The sequence below is a fragment of the Canis lupus genome, chromosome 26, assembly GCF_048164855.1.
Source record: "Canis lupus baileyi chromosome 26, mCanLup2.hap1, whole genome shotgun sequence".
Taxonomy (NCBI): domain Eukaryota; kingdom Metazoa; phylum Chordata; class Mammalia; order Carnivora; family Canidae; genus Canis; species Canis lupus.
Window position 1 is genome coordinate 18,312,334 of NC_132863.1, and position 14,014 is coordinate 18,326,347.

General features: G+C 34.1%; 1 protein-coding gene across 5 annotated transcripts in view; it reads left to right on the forward strand.

Annotated features, from left to right (window-relative positions):
* The window catches only part of GPCPD1 (glycerophosphocholine phosphodiesterase 1), a 66,377-nt gene that overhangs the window by 22,362 nt on the left and 30,001 nt on the right, over positions 1-14,014 (forward strand). For 4 of the 5 annotated variants that reach the window (XM_072800143.1, XM_072800144.1, XM_072800145.1 and 1 more), the window contains 4 exons: positions 2,322-2,406; positions 8,331-8,406; positions 10,281-10,322; positions 12,092-12,215. In XM_072800143.1, coding sequence (XP_072656244.1) covers positions 2,322-2,406; positions 8,331-8,406; positions 10,281-10,322; positions 12,092-12,215 — 327 coding nt within the window. Of the gene's footprint in view, positions 1-2,321; positions 2,407-8,330; positions 8,407-9,796; positions 9,815-10,280; positions 10,323-12,091; positions 12,216-14,014 lie in introns of those variants that run through there. The other variant, XM_072800146.1, reaches the window with a different exon arrangement.

Consider the following 14,014-nt stretch of genomic DNA (forward strand, 5'->3'; position numbering starts at 1 on the left):
ACTATCAAAATAGTATCATACCCATATGATGTGAAAGTTGTGTTGTATTTGAAAGTTGTATTGTTCCTAATAATGGGGAAAATGTGGGTCACTTGTGGGTATATTTGCTTTTCTTGTAGATTTTATGGTATTTTGGGGGAGGATATGCGGGCAATTCAAAATCGAGCCTCATTGCCCATCTGGCTGATTTTTCTTGAATTTCATCAGATTATGTTTGTTTGTTTGTTTGTTTATTTATTTATTTATTTATTTATTTATTTATGATAGTCACAGAGAGAGAGAGAGAGACACACAGGCAGAGACACAGGCAGAGGGAGAAACAGGCTCCATGCACTGGGAGCCCGATGTGGGATTCAATCCCGGGTCTCCAGGATCGTGCCCTGGGCCAAAGGCAGGCGCCAAACCGCTGTGCCACCCAGGGATCCCAGATTATGTTCATTTTTGATGTCACTGAACAGTTCTGGTTCATTTTTAACTTTGCAGCATTTACTTAGGGAAGTGGAATAAAAAACCCATTGCTTTGCTGTATCTCTTTTTTCTTTTTTTTTTTTTTTTTTTTAATTTTATTTATTCATGAGAGACACAGAGAGAGAGAGAGAGAGAGAGAGAGGCAGAGACACAGGCAGAAGGAGAAGCAGGCTCTATGCAGGGAGCCTGACGTGGGACTCGATCCCAGGTTTCCAGGATCACATCCTGGGCTGAAGGCGGCGCCAAGCCGCTGAGCCACCCAGGCTGCCCTATCTCTTTTTTCATTTAGTGGTTCTTAACCAGGGGTGCATGTTAGACTTTCTTGTGAGGGCTTTAAAAAATACGCATGTTTAGATTCTACCCCTGGAGAATGAGGAATAGTGCATGGGAGAGGGGCCCCAGCACATTTTTCAGAGTTCTCTGCTAATTCTATTGTACACATCTGGGGCTGGTTTCATATACTCTGTTTTATAAATGAAATAGTACTAGAACATTGCCACTTTTGTAACCGAGATGGAAAATAATTTCACCTCAGAGTTGGTAGAGTGTGTTGAAAAGGATTCTGAGGCTTATCAGGGAAAAGTAGTACGGATACATGTGCCAAGCATTTGCTGTTATTGCTGTACAGCAGTAGTTCTCAACCAACCTTATATATTCAGCTATCCTGTGAAGTTTTATCAAATTCCACATGAACAGGCTCCACCCAGACCTGTGAAATCAGTCTCCCAGAGTGGAGCCAGGGCATATGTATTTTATTACTACCAGATTAATCTAATTGTTGACCATGGGTGACAGGTGGTTATGGATATTTTGTTAGGAACCCAGGATTGAGTCAGAGTAAGGATAATGCCCTAAAGCCTGCCTTGGCAGAGCAAGGTGGGGAGCAGTGCTAGCCATCTGGTATCATGGAAGAACATTTGGAGCTGCTGTTTATTTTCTAAACTATTCATGCTGAATTAATGTTTAGGTAATGGTCTATGATAGTGGCTCTCAAACTTAAGTGTTCATCATCAGAGTCACCTGGAGACTTGTTAAATTACAGATTGCTGGACTCCTCCCCTTTCCAGAGTTTCTAATTCAGTAGGTCTAGGTGTGGCCTGAAAATTTGCATTTCTAACAAGCTCCAAGGTGATTCTGGATCACACTTTGGATACCACTGGTCTATGATTGGAAGGTAAAAAAATCAGTTATAATCATAAATTGTAGTGACTGCTCTTACTGTTGAGTCAAAGCTTTAGAATAGCAGTAGACTGTTAGCATAGTATAGTTCAGAGGAAGACAGTGAGTTGCAACATGTAAGATATAAATCCCAGTTGTTTGGCTAGGGGAATAACCGGAGGCTGGACAGGACAGTCAGGACCAGGGACATTTGGGAACAGGAGTATAACTTACCTGCCTCAGCCCCAAAGCCTCTTAGCAGCCCTGTCATATCTTGAACTAAATGGGAAGTCAGAGAAGATTCGGACTCTCACTTTAATCTTTGTGCTACTTTTTCTGTTTGGAATACTTCTCGACTTTGTATGGCTGGTTCCTTCTCATTATGTAGGACTTCTCTCAGACAGTTCTTCCTCCTTGAGGGAGGAAGTTTCCTGTCATGTCAGCAAGGTTAAGTACTCTTTACACTGTATGTTTGGTTATTTGTCCTCACCAGAAAGCAATCTGCTTGAAGATAGGGCACACTTACTCATCACAGTGTTCCCAGCACCTGGTGTAGTAGGCCTGGAGTATACTTTTGTGTAGGAATAAAGAAATAGTATTGATCACAGACCTTGCTTGAGGGGTTTCATGAATTTTGAAGTCTTTATGCATTTTAGTTTGATATTAATAGTTGCTCTAATTCTTTTTCCTCACAGCATGTTATGGAAAGCAACCATTGTACTCACTAGAGGAGTATCAGTTCAGTATCGCTACTTCAAAGGGTGCTTTTTAGAACCAAAGGTATGTTTTCTTTATCTAGTTTCCAGTGTCTTTAACAGACTTAATCCTTTCAAAAGCAACGAATTTTAAGTTTGGAAACATTTAAAATAATACAAGTTTGTTTTGATCAAATAAGGACAACAGAACTCTAGAGTAATAATATTTTAGTGCTAAAAAGCAAGGATGTAGCCCTTCAGATGCAGACAGTGTCTGCAGTGGAATGTTTAAAAGACTACTAGTAAGTATACTCTGCAGTATTCTTGTTAAGAAATTGGTTTTAAGGATAAACGAGTGTTCGCAGTAGCTGTGCTTTTTCTGTAACTTTTGTAATCCTGCTAGTAACCAGTTAAAAGGGTTTTCTTTTTGTTTCATTTTTTAATCCTTATGTGGTATCAATACATTTGAAGGAGTGTATAGCCAGCTTTAAGTAATTATTTTAAAAAATTATTTCACGACAGCCATCTCTTAGTGGCTGCATTGTTTTAACTCCTTTCAAAACTGAAGTCATTCCTCTTAGATTTTTTTCAACCATGATGTTGATAGATAGGATCTTTTCTGAAGGCCTTTGGAGTATCTGTTTAATCTGCTTGCTCACAATGATTTATTATTTTGGGATTGTTTTCATATTTAGAAAAGGAAAAAAGTTGATTCTTTCCCTCTTATTTTAAAGATGCTTATTTCCTGAAAGGATTCTTTTCCTTCAGATTTTTATCTTTGAGCACACTTGGGCTGCATATGAGCAGGGGTTTAGGCAGGAGTCTAGGAAGCAAAACATGGATTAAACTGTTTTAAAAATTTTATTTCCCTTTGGGATCACTGAATACTTGTTACTTGTGAAAAATGCAAGCAGCCACTGTTCATTCTCTTAGCCACCATTGTAGAAAAGAAAAAACTGACAAAGCCACTTCAGCTGTCTTTTGCACCTATTACGTTTCTTATTCCAAGAATATATTGTAAATACTCAGTAATTAAATTTCATTATGGTTGATCGTTGTGTTGGCTTATCTTGACAATAGTCTCATTTTAATGACTTAAGGAAGATCATTTGTTTGGCATAAGGGTTAATGCATTGTGGCAGGTTTTCAATATAAATTGAACAGTTGTGCAGCAATAAGTAGGTCCTAGCACTCATGACATTGAAAATTTTTTTGAGGATCCTGGTATATGAAATTTGTAATTTGTGAAGTCAACCTAATTTGGGCATTTGGACAAGAAAAATCATGAGTCCTTTGGGCATAATTTTCTAAAGTAAGACTATTGTCAACATAGATCAAATTAAGCCAACCTACAGTATTTTCCCTCCTCATTGAAAATGTAACCAAAAGCAGCAAATCAGTCCAAACTGCCTTTCTGAAAAAAATTGGCGAGAAGTCTGCTTACAGTAAAAAACAAGTTTTTCCCCTTGTAATACTTGCAAAAGTTTACAGTATGTGTTGGTGAGTGTGTTTCTTTAAGTAGGTGCTCTGTATCGTGTACACATGTACCGTGTGATGCAGGGGCTGCCATGGTAAGTATGTTTTTCATGGACTAGAGTAAATAGCTACATAAAATCCCATGCATATAGCTAGAGGGTTTTTTTTTCCACGTGCCAGCTTAAAGTGACACTTCTTTTCTTTTAAAAGTAGGTGGCGCTTTTTAAATGAAACATAATTTTAAATAGAAATAATTATGAAACTTTGTCTCATGTGCATTGTCAAATGATAAAACTAATGTACAAAGAATCTGAAGTTGTAAAGTGTAAAATATTGAAATATATATTTTATGAAAATAAAGAATGCTAGGAAAGCAAAGTAATTTTGAAACATTGAAAAGCTGAAATGAGTAGTAGTTAAGATTAATTTTGCTGGGTCAAAAGTTTTAGAGGAGGTAGTCTACCCAAGCATTTCTAGAGCCTAAGCTAAAAATCTGTGGTCTTGTCACTTGGCCTTCATATTTCAGTTTTCTTATCTATAAAATGAAGGGCTTGGACTATAGATTTCTTAGGTCCCTTTCATTGCTAAAATTTTATTGCAAATAAAATTTTACCATTCATATTTTCTCTTCCATTTTTGCTCTTCCTGGCATATTCTTTGTAGTTTAGAAAAGTCTTGAAGTCCTTTTTCTCTCAACTCTCCATAGCTACCTATTGTCTTTGTAGAATTAGAATGAGGTGTTAATATGTTGAATTTTAAAATAATTTTATAGGTGACAAATCAAAATACTGTCTTGAACATAGCAAACAAAGGTTGTAGATATTCTTGGAATGAAGACACAGGTGTGAGTCTGCAGATGGTCCATTAATTTCACATCTTCCCCGGAGATAATTTTTCAATGAACATTTATGTAAACATTTTTTAAATCTATGCTCATCCTGCCAGAATTAGTGATATAACCTGATACTGAAATGTTAGCCAATTTTTAATAATGTTGTCTGTGATTTTCCCTTCATTTAAATGGAAATAGCTCTTTATTTTTTGGTAACTTCTCTGTTTCTAATTTTTATAGGTCTTCACATTCACTCATAATTAGATTCATTACAAACCCTTACTTTGTTCTTAATCTCCCTTGATTTTTGTTTAAATCCTTTAGCAAAAGAATCAATCATCTGTGATAGGCACATAGAATAGCCTAGGTTCTTATTTTGTACAGTGGTTTTCTTAATAAAATTCTTCTGGAATTTTAGCTGTTAACTTCAGACTTGAGCCATCTCATAGATGTTTGCCTCGCTTTCTTCCTCTCACGCTTATCCTAAGTGACCATTTTTTTATTGGTCTTATAAAAAATTAGATTTTTAGTAAGTGTCCTCTTGCCATCATAGGTAAAAACTTCTCAGAGCCCCTTTTACATGTACCCTTTTTTCCCCCCTGAAAATATGGAAAGACAACAACAGTCAATAACATTTTAGAAGTTTACAATACATTTTCATGGGGTGATAATTTTGCTACATGGTTTGTTCAGAACAAAACAGACCAAAAACCTCAGTCTATGTGTTTTTTCTCTCAATGCTTAATGCAGCAGAGTGATGTCTGTCACTATTTAAGAAAACAGTCATTATGCTTTTTTTTCTTTGTAGAAATATATTATTTTTATTAATATGCTCATTTGGAAACATTTCAGCAATCATTTGATTTAATATATGCTAAATTATGAAACAACTATCAGTACTATTAATGGAATAATGTCTTGGACTGATAATGTTATTTTTTCTTCAAAGATCAAAGCACTTGACTCCAAAGTACTTAAAATTGTGGCAGCCTTTTATAGAATGGCACTGTTCTTTTTTTCTAAGATCTTGAAGAATGAGTTTATTAATTATATTTAGCATATTAAAAAAGGATTGCATGTTTTGAAGTCATTCCTGAGATTTTAATTTACCAGTGCTCAGGGCTTAAATCGTTTTTAAGAAGTTCAGTAAGCTGAAATTTAAGATCACCTTCTAAAGTTTAATAAAGTTGTCGTAACAATTTTGAAAGTTCACTGCATTTTAAAGCTTGGTGAATTTTTGTTCTATATTGTAACACTTTGTTGTACCAACAAACATGGATTTGTAGTGTGAACTCTTGTTTACACAATTAGAAGTCCTCTGAAATCAGCTCTTTGGACTGCTCCTCAAATGCTCTATTCTGTTCAAGCCTAGGTGGTTTTTTGCAGTGAGTAGTGGATTTGCTACTGAAGCAGATGAGGGTGGAGTTATTAAGATATTACTAAAATATGTTTTCTACCAAATATTTTATCTACAGGGCATACTTACATGATTAAATGTAGATAATGTAGTCAGCACTTTGTAAAATTCCCCTGACACCTGAAGTGATATGAAAACAAAAACCAAACTTTCCTTTCTTCTGTCTACTTCTTATCCCTGCTGATATTTAATAATATGTGCCTGGCACCCTTTGAAATCACTTTTGGTCAGTAACTTAATAAAAATGTAGATCTGTACCATCTTTGTAGCAAAGGGGATTTTTTTGGTGTGCAGGGGACATGAGAGGAACGGGGGAAGGGTATAGGTTAGATCTCTCTGGTTACTGTCTATGGCTAAGAAATGTTCCTTTTTTAATGTATATATTTACATCTTTAGAGGATCAGAAACTTTGATGTTAAAAAAACATTTGAAAGAATGTAACAGGGAAAAGTCATAGTAAAAAACATCTAGCAAAAAAAAAAAAAAACATCTAGCAGATGTGGGATTAAATGTATCTCTCCTTTTTTTTTTTTTTTTTTTTTGTGTGTGTAAAGGAAATTCGCTATATTTAAGATGAGGAATTTCACATTAAAAAAATGTTAGGAACGTCTGCCGAGTCTACCAATTCGTAGTGAATGCTTAAAACAAGGAGGTGTTCAGCTAGAGAAAATGAGGATTTGCTTATATTATCCCAGGGTCAGTGATTTGAATGAATATCTAATGCTCTTTTTAGTTTTCAAAGTTCAAAAATTTGCAAGTTTTAAAAAAGATTTCAACGTCTGGTTATTTTGAAATAACAGAATATCTCTTGCATTTAATTACTTAATGTGCCTAATTGGTCTGGTCTCATACTCATTTGTTACCATTTGGCACATTTATTATTAATCAATATTGAAACCATGTAAAATGATAGAGTACCTAATGCCATCTAAAGGGTACAATATAGAGAGAGAAGTTTATATATTTTGCACTTTTTAAGAGTATATAACATATGCCTAGAAAAGGGCTTGAATATTATATGAAAATATCAGCGATTATCCCTAAGTGATGTGATCATGAATGATTTTTGTTTTCTTTTTGCTTCTTTGTATTTTATTAAATGTCTTCTGAAGATGTGAAGAGAAATGTAAAATACCTTGTAAAGTTATGCTTTGAAATTTTACTTCTAAAATGTGTATTAGGAGTTTTATTTTGGCACATAAATTTAGTCAAGTTTTTTTTTAAAGATTCTATTTATTTATTCATAAGAGACACAGAGGCAGAGACATAGGAAGAGGGAGGAGAAGCAGGCTCCATGCAGAGAGCCTGATGCGGGACTCGATCCTGGGACTCCAGGATCATGCCCTGAGCCAAAGGCTCAATCGCTGAGCCACCCAAGCGTCCCAGTCAATTTTTTTTTTTTTTTTAATAATTAAAGTAAAATTAGGAAGCATTGAGTAAGTACTTTAGTCCTTTAGGTGTATGTAGGAAATCTTTGTTGATAGTTTATTTTTGTTTTTAAATTGCTGTAGACGTTAACACATAAAGTTTTATTTTCCCTTTTAGTAAGAGAATTGATAACAGAAAACAGTATTAGACCTTTTCTCACTGTATGAGTTTTATAAACGGTAAGGTATAAAGAGTAAAACTAGATGTTCCCTTTTTGTCAAACTTATCCTTCAAATTTACTCATGCACATATCCTTTTTTTAAGGGTTTTCCTGTGCTTTTCAGAAACATTGATTACTATGATACAAGAAATATGTTCTTCCTGTTATTAACTATAACAAAGAACTTTGTTATGCTCTCTAGTTCCTTGAGTAACTTAGGATCATTGATCTTGAAGTATTTGTGCCTACTATTCCTACTTCATAGAGTTTAGGCTTTTTCCCCAAACACTTGGAGAATTACTTGAGATACTTTATTCAGTAATACCTCATTGACTGCTGATATAATCAAGCATAAAGTGTATTTGGTGTTAGCTTTAACTTAGGACAGAACATCAGCTAAAGGTTAAAATCTTTTTAGTACTGTAGGCAGATTTAAGGATGGGTTTAAGATGATTTTATGTGCCAATTTCATCTCATTTTTCTCTGTTTACTGCCTCACCATCATTTTCTTCTAGCACTCATCGTGTTTTGTGACCTGGTACATTCCTGATTTTTGGCATATAATATTGATAAATAACAGATGAATCTTTTGGTTTCATATTTAGTATAAGACTTAGGCCACAAACATCTAATGGAGTCATGGGTAGAAAATAAGATATAAGAAATTATTGCAGACGTTTAACTTTTAAATTGCAGACTATCGGTGGTCCATGCCAAGTCATAGTTCACAAGTGGGAGACTCATCTACAACCACGATCAATAACCCCTTTAGGTATGGGCATTAACTGCATCTGTTTGAGGCATATGCATAAAGTTACTAATATGCTGCACAATGGCTTAGTGGGATTTAATAAATTTTTATTCTAAAGTATAAAGTCAATGCATTGTCAGTACTGCAAATTTCACTTAGCATATCATGGATCTTTTGAAACTAAACAGTTCTTAATTGCTTTCTTTATAAACTTTGTTAGAAATGCTTGCCAAGTTTATTTGGGGGGGATTTGATTAATTTATTGTGGAATATTTTCATTTGGAGTAGTTACAAAGTTTGTAAAATAACCTTCTTAACTGAGCATCCATGGCTTTATTTGATTACTTGCTCAGAGAGCTGAGGACATTTGAGGAAAGAATTAATCCAAAACAAAGATTCTTAAAATTTTGACTTTAATAGTAAGAGCAATAGAAAAAGTTATCCTATTCTGTGTTTTTTGTTTTTTTGTTTTTTTAGCTAGTAAATACTTGAATAAACTTGTATGAATGCATTCAAATTTCTTGGTTGTAGCAGACATATTTTTCTCTTGATTTACTTAAATACTTGCTGGCTGTGTTAAGATTGATACTCAATTGCTTTTGTTTTTGTTTTTGTTTTTGTTTTTTTCACTGAAACATCATTCAGTTTTCTTGTGCCTAAAAATGGTATTTCTCTTCATACAAGTATTTTTGAATTTCCTTTTCCATACTGAGATTAAAATTTGAAGTTCATTTCCTATATATAAATTACCCACTTGGATTCATCTGTAAATTGACTCAGTGCTGAGAACTGTATCTTCTAGTTTCTAGAGAAAATTAGAATTTAAAGATTAGAATTTAAATGGCTTGCTAGTAGCTATCTTAGAAAGTAGTGAGAGAACCTGCTTTAACCTGTGGCAAGAACATATCTTTTTTAAACAGATATTTCATTCCATCCTCTTTATTGGATTTTCTTTTTTTATGTTTTAATACATTTCTAATAGTATATTTAGAATTTTCATGATAGTGTACTCTAGAATTATAATAGTCCCATACTGAGGTTGTAAATTATTAGGTATTAAACATTTAAAAAATAATTTGCATTTGGAAGCTCATTACAGTTAAATATATTTTCTTACTGTGAGAAATGGGATGTTTGTTTCTGGTCTTTTAAAAATTAATTTTATACTTTTGGAAAACATAACTTCTAAACTTAAGAGCTGCGTGAAATCTACCAAGAATCTTTACTGGGAATTCTCACAGTTATTTTGACAAATATTTCAGACTTAGGTTTAAAGTTAAACTGGGAAAGGAAGTAGCAGGGAAGATAATTAGTGTTTTACTCAAGAGGGTGGGGCTTATCAGCTTTTCTTACGTAGCTGAACTTCTGTTCGAAGGGATTGTACTAGCATTTACTCTTTTGGTAGTTCCTCACAGCTCTGTACATACAGGTAAGTTTGTGCTGTTTGTAAAGCTTGTAGCTGGCTATAGAGAATAGTTGGGATTCTAGGAGAACGTTTTAAGTTCAGAATATGCACTTCATAAGAATAAGCATTTTAATTGTGCCAAGACCTTTGGTTTAAAAAATCAACCAGAAGATATTGTTGTCCAGCAGCCTGTCTCAGAAACTGGTGGGTGTAGACATTTATTCCAGTGCCTCTAGAGCACCTGAGGATTTTCTCTCCCTTCTTGTAACACTACAAATCATCACCAAGTTTGTAAGAACTTTTACTGTTTGATAACCTGCTCAAAAGGGAATTCTTGATTGAGGGCTACAATAAATATGCTTATTCACTTTGGGCTGCTTTAAAATTTTAGATTTCATATTTAAAAAATCCTTAAGGTGGGTAATTTCTCAGTTCATTCTGTATACATCATGAATTTTAACTAGGTTTTTTTATTTTCCTTCAATTCTAGAAAGTGAAATTATTATTGACGATGGACAATTTGGAATCCACAGTAAGTGAGACTGAGTTTTGACAATCTTTACTGATAGAATTGGGATGTTACCTTACATTTGATTAGAAACAGCACAGGGAAATATGACATAGTGTGATACTGAAAATAGAGACTAGATCCAAGGAACAAGTACATTTCTTTTTAAATAATAGTTTGTAATATAATTCTTAAGCTTTAAAATTGTATCCTTTTGTTTTTTTATTTGATGACTTCAGGTGAATGACTTAATATACTTAAGTATTATACTTAACTGTTAACATATCATTTTTTCACACTTATATTTAGTATTAATGTTTCTAAACATTCTGAACTCTTAAGCTAAGTTTGTGCATTTTGTGCATATATGCATTTACAGTAAAATCTAGGTTAAACAGATGTTCCAGTAATTCTCCTGAGACTTTAACATTAATTTACAGTAGAATAGACAATTCTTCTGAATATGTTGAAAATGTCATGCATTCATTATGTTTTTCTACTTCACTAAATAATTTTTTCTGTGGATTCAAGTTGTCTTCAGTGACTGTAGTTCTCACAGTATAATAGCGTTATCAAGCTAAACTGAATTCTTAGTTTAGATCCTATACTATAGAAATCAAAGATACAAAGAGGGTGAGCAGAATGTGTGCTTACACTGTGAACCGGCAATAAATTGCTGATGGCTAGGTTGCATATGTTTATGTACTTGAAAAATGTACATGCTTTTGCAGTATTTGGATAGAAATTTTAACTTTTCCTTAATTTTATTTGGGGTTATTTATATTACATATAAGGTACTTGCATAGCTTTAGTTTCAGTGTTTTATAGTCTTGTCCTCTTTATCTTTTAAAAAATGATATTTATGCTACCTGTTTGGATGGAGGAGTAGCTTTCTCATGTCCTTAACTGTAAGGCATGACGTGTCCCTCTATTGTAGGTTAATATCTATGTGTAGTTACAACTACAGGCATTTCTTTCCTTTTTTAGTTCTCTTAAACTTGGCTTCAGTTAGCTCTTAGGATAGAAAACCATCTCACCAACTTTGTCCATTTCTGAGAACAGTTTAAAGTTAGGAGAGGATAGTGGTTTCTCTTTATTTTTAAAATTTGGTAGCTACTAAACATTTTAAAGTTATACCTAAGAGAAAAGCTTCTGGGTTTTTTTTTAAGTCCTTTTGATAAAATTGGGTATAAACAGTTGACAGCTTTCTGGTATTTATGATAATTTTATGACATCTGTTAGCAGGAAACTTCAAGTTAAATAATGCTAACACAGTGTTATCACAGTCATGCAATTTATTTATGGCAGAATTTATAAATGCAAGCATACAAAATTGATTCACAGTTTTGTTCTTACCTTCTCATGTCTCAGGCTGCAGCTCTAGTGGTAGAACTAGTTTTAGCTGAATAGCTCATGTAATGCTTTGGAAGTGTGATAGTGATCCCCCATGAAACAGCTGCTATGTTAGAGCCTGTGAGGAATGTATTCTTTCAGGAATAGATTGGTATTACTTCAATAATAGATTCAATAAGAATATTTTAATATACTTAAGTTGTTAAATATGACTAATTGTTAACATTTAACTTTTCCCCCCTACTTCGTATAAAAGTTTTTTTAGTGATAAATTTAAGACTACCTGTGTGTTTGCTTTGTAGAGAAGTTCCAGTGATATATATAAACTGAGTGTATTAAAATGTGAACATGAACTAGAATTGTCATAGGTTTGTTGTACTTAACAAATTGTTTCAAAAAGTATGTATAATAATTACTGTTTGTTGTATTTACTCTGCCAGATGGTGTTGAAACTTTGGATTCTGGATGGTTGACATGTCAGACTGAAATAAGATTGCGTTTGCATTATTCTGAAAAACCTCCTGTCTCAATAACAAAGAAGAAATTAAAAAAATCTAGATTTAGGTATGACCATGTGTGTTTGTCATTTAGGCTGTTTATTTTTACTAATGCTGTAGATTTCTGACCTATTTGGTTTTTAGCCTTTAAGTGTATAAACTAAGAATATAGCACACTTACAGATAATGTTACATTTTCTAATTGAAGGGTCTTGTGGGAATAAACAGCTTCCCTAACGCAGATAGTTATAAACATGCTTCTCATAGTATTAATTGCTAAATTTGAAATCAGAAAATTTTGTTTCTATATAGGTAAGTGATTTTCAAGCATATATATCTTTGCAGTTTCTGCCATTCAAGTTTCTTTTTTTTTTTTTTTTTTTTTTTAAGGATTTTATTTATTTATTTGAGAGAGTGAGCCTGCGTGAGCACAGGCACAAGCTAGAGGAGGAGCAGGAGAGGGACAAGCAGACTCTGAGCTGAGCTCACAGCCCGATGACCCTGAGATCATGACCCGAGCAGAAACCAAGAGTTGGACACTTAACCAGCTGAGCCACATACATGCCCCCATTTAAAATTTCTTAGTGTAGGGATCCCTGGGTGGCGCAGCGGTTTGGCACCTGCCTTTGGCCCAGGGCGCGAACCTGGAGACCCGGGATCGAATCCCACATCGGGCTCCCAGTGCATGGAGCCTGCTTCTCCCTCTGCCTGTGTCTCTGCCTCTCTCTCTCTCTCTCTCTCTCTCTGTGACTATCATAAATAAATAAAAATTTAAAAAATAAAAAATAAAATAAAATAAAAAAAAATAAAATTTCTTAGTGTAGCAATAGTTTGTTTTAAAATTGATATTGACAGAAATGAATTTGTGCTAAATGAGGGGATGGTGTAAACAGAAAAATATGATTATTAGAAATATCCTTTAGTGTTCTAAACTCCTTGTGGCTTGAAAATGAAAACTTTTTCATGAAGAAAGGTAGCAGTGATCACAGCAGTTCCAGATTAGTTTCTTCTTACTCCTATATTAAGAATAGATGTCAAGCTACATAGCTGGTATTTATGATAATAGCTACATAGGGAGTAACTTTATTTTTCTGTAATGTCATCATACATACCTTTAAGTGAGCTGGCTTCTCAGTGACCCAGGCAGCGCTATCATTTTGAGTTTTTATATCTTAAGGACTGAGAGTTGTGAGTTCTGGTATATAATGCATCCTTCTCTGAAATAATGTTAGCTGAGTTGCAGCGGCCATTTTCAGCAACTGAAGTAATTAATAATACAATACTGTCTTCATAACAAAACTTACAAGGTACTGAAGTTTATAACCCATAAATGTTTTGTAATAACTTCTTAAATACTGTAGTGTTTACCCCAGTCATAAAAAAGGGAAAGTGTGGGTAGCACTTTACAGTCTTTTGCTTTGGCTATTCTATTCTGAGAGGAAACAAAAGGTTTTGGGTGTACCTTGTCTTTGTACATAGCATTTCTAGGCCTTTCGCATAAGTAACTGAATCTTTTAGACTTTTTTAAAAGCTTATTTTAATTTTTTTTTTTTTTTGAGTGAGAGAGAGAGAGAGGAGCGCCCTTTTCCCCAGCTAGGAGGGAGGGGGGAACAGAGGGGCAGCCTGGGTGACTCAGTCAGCTAAGTGTCCAACTTTAGAGTTTGGCTCATCATGTATTGATCTCAGGGTGATGGATCTGGTCCCGCTCTGGGGGCAGTGCATGCTTACTTAACATAATTGAATCTTGTATTTACATGTGAAAAGAAGCAAATAAATTGTATTACAGCTATAAAGTATCTTTTTAGAATAAGACCCTGAAATAAGGATAACTGTAAAAGATAAACCTGATGGTTGGTTGGGTTTATG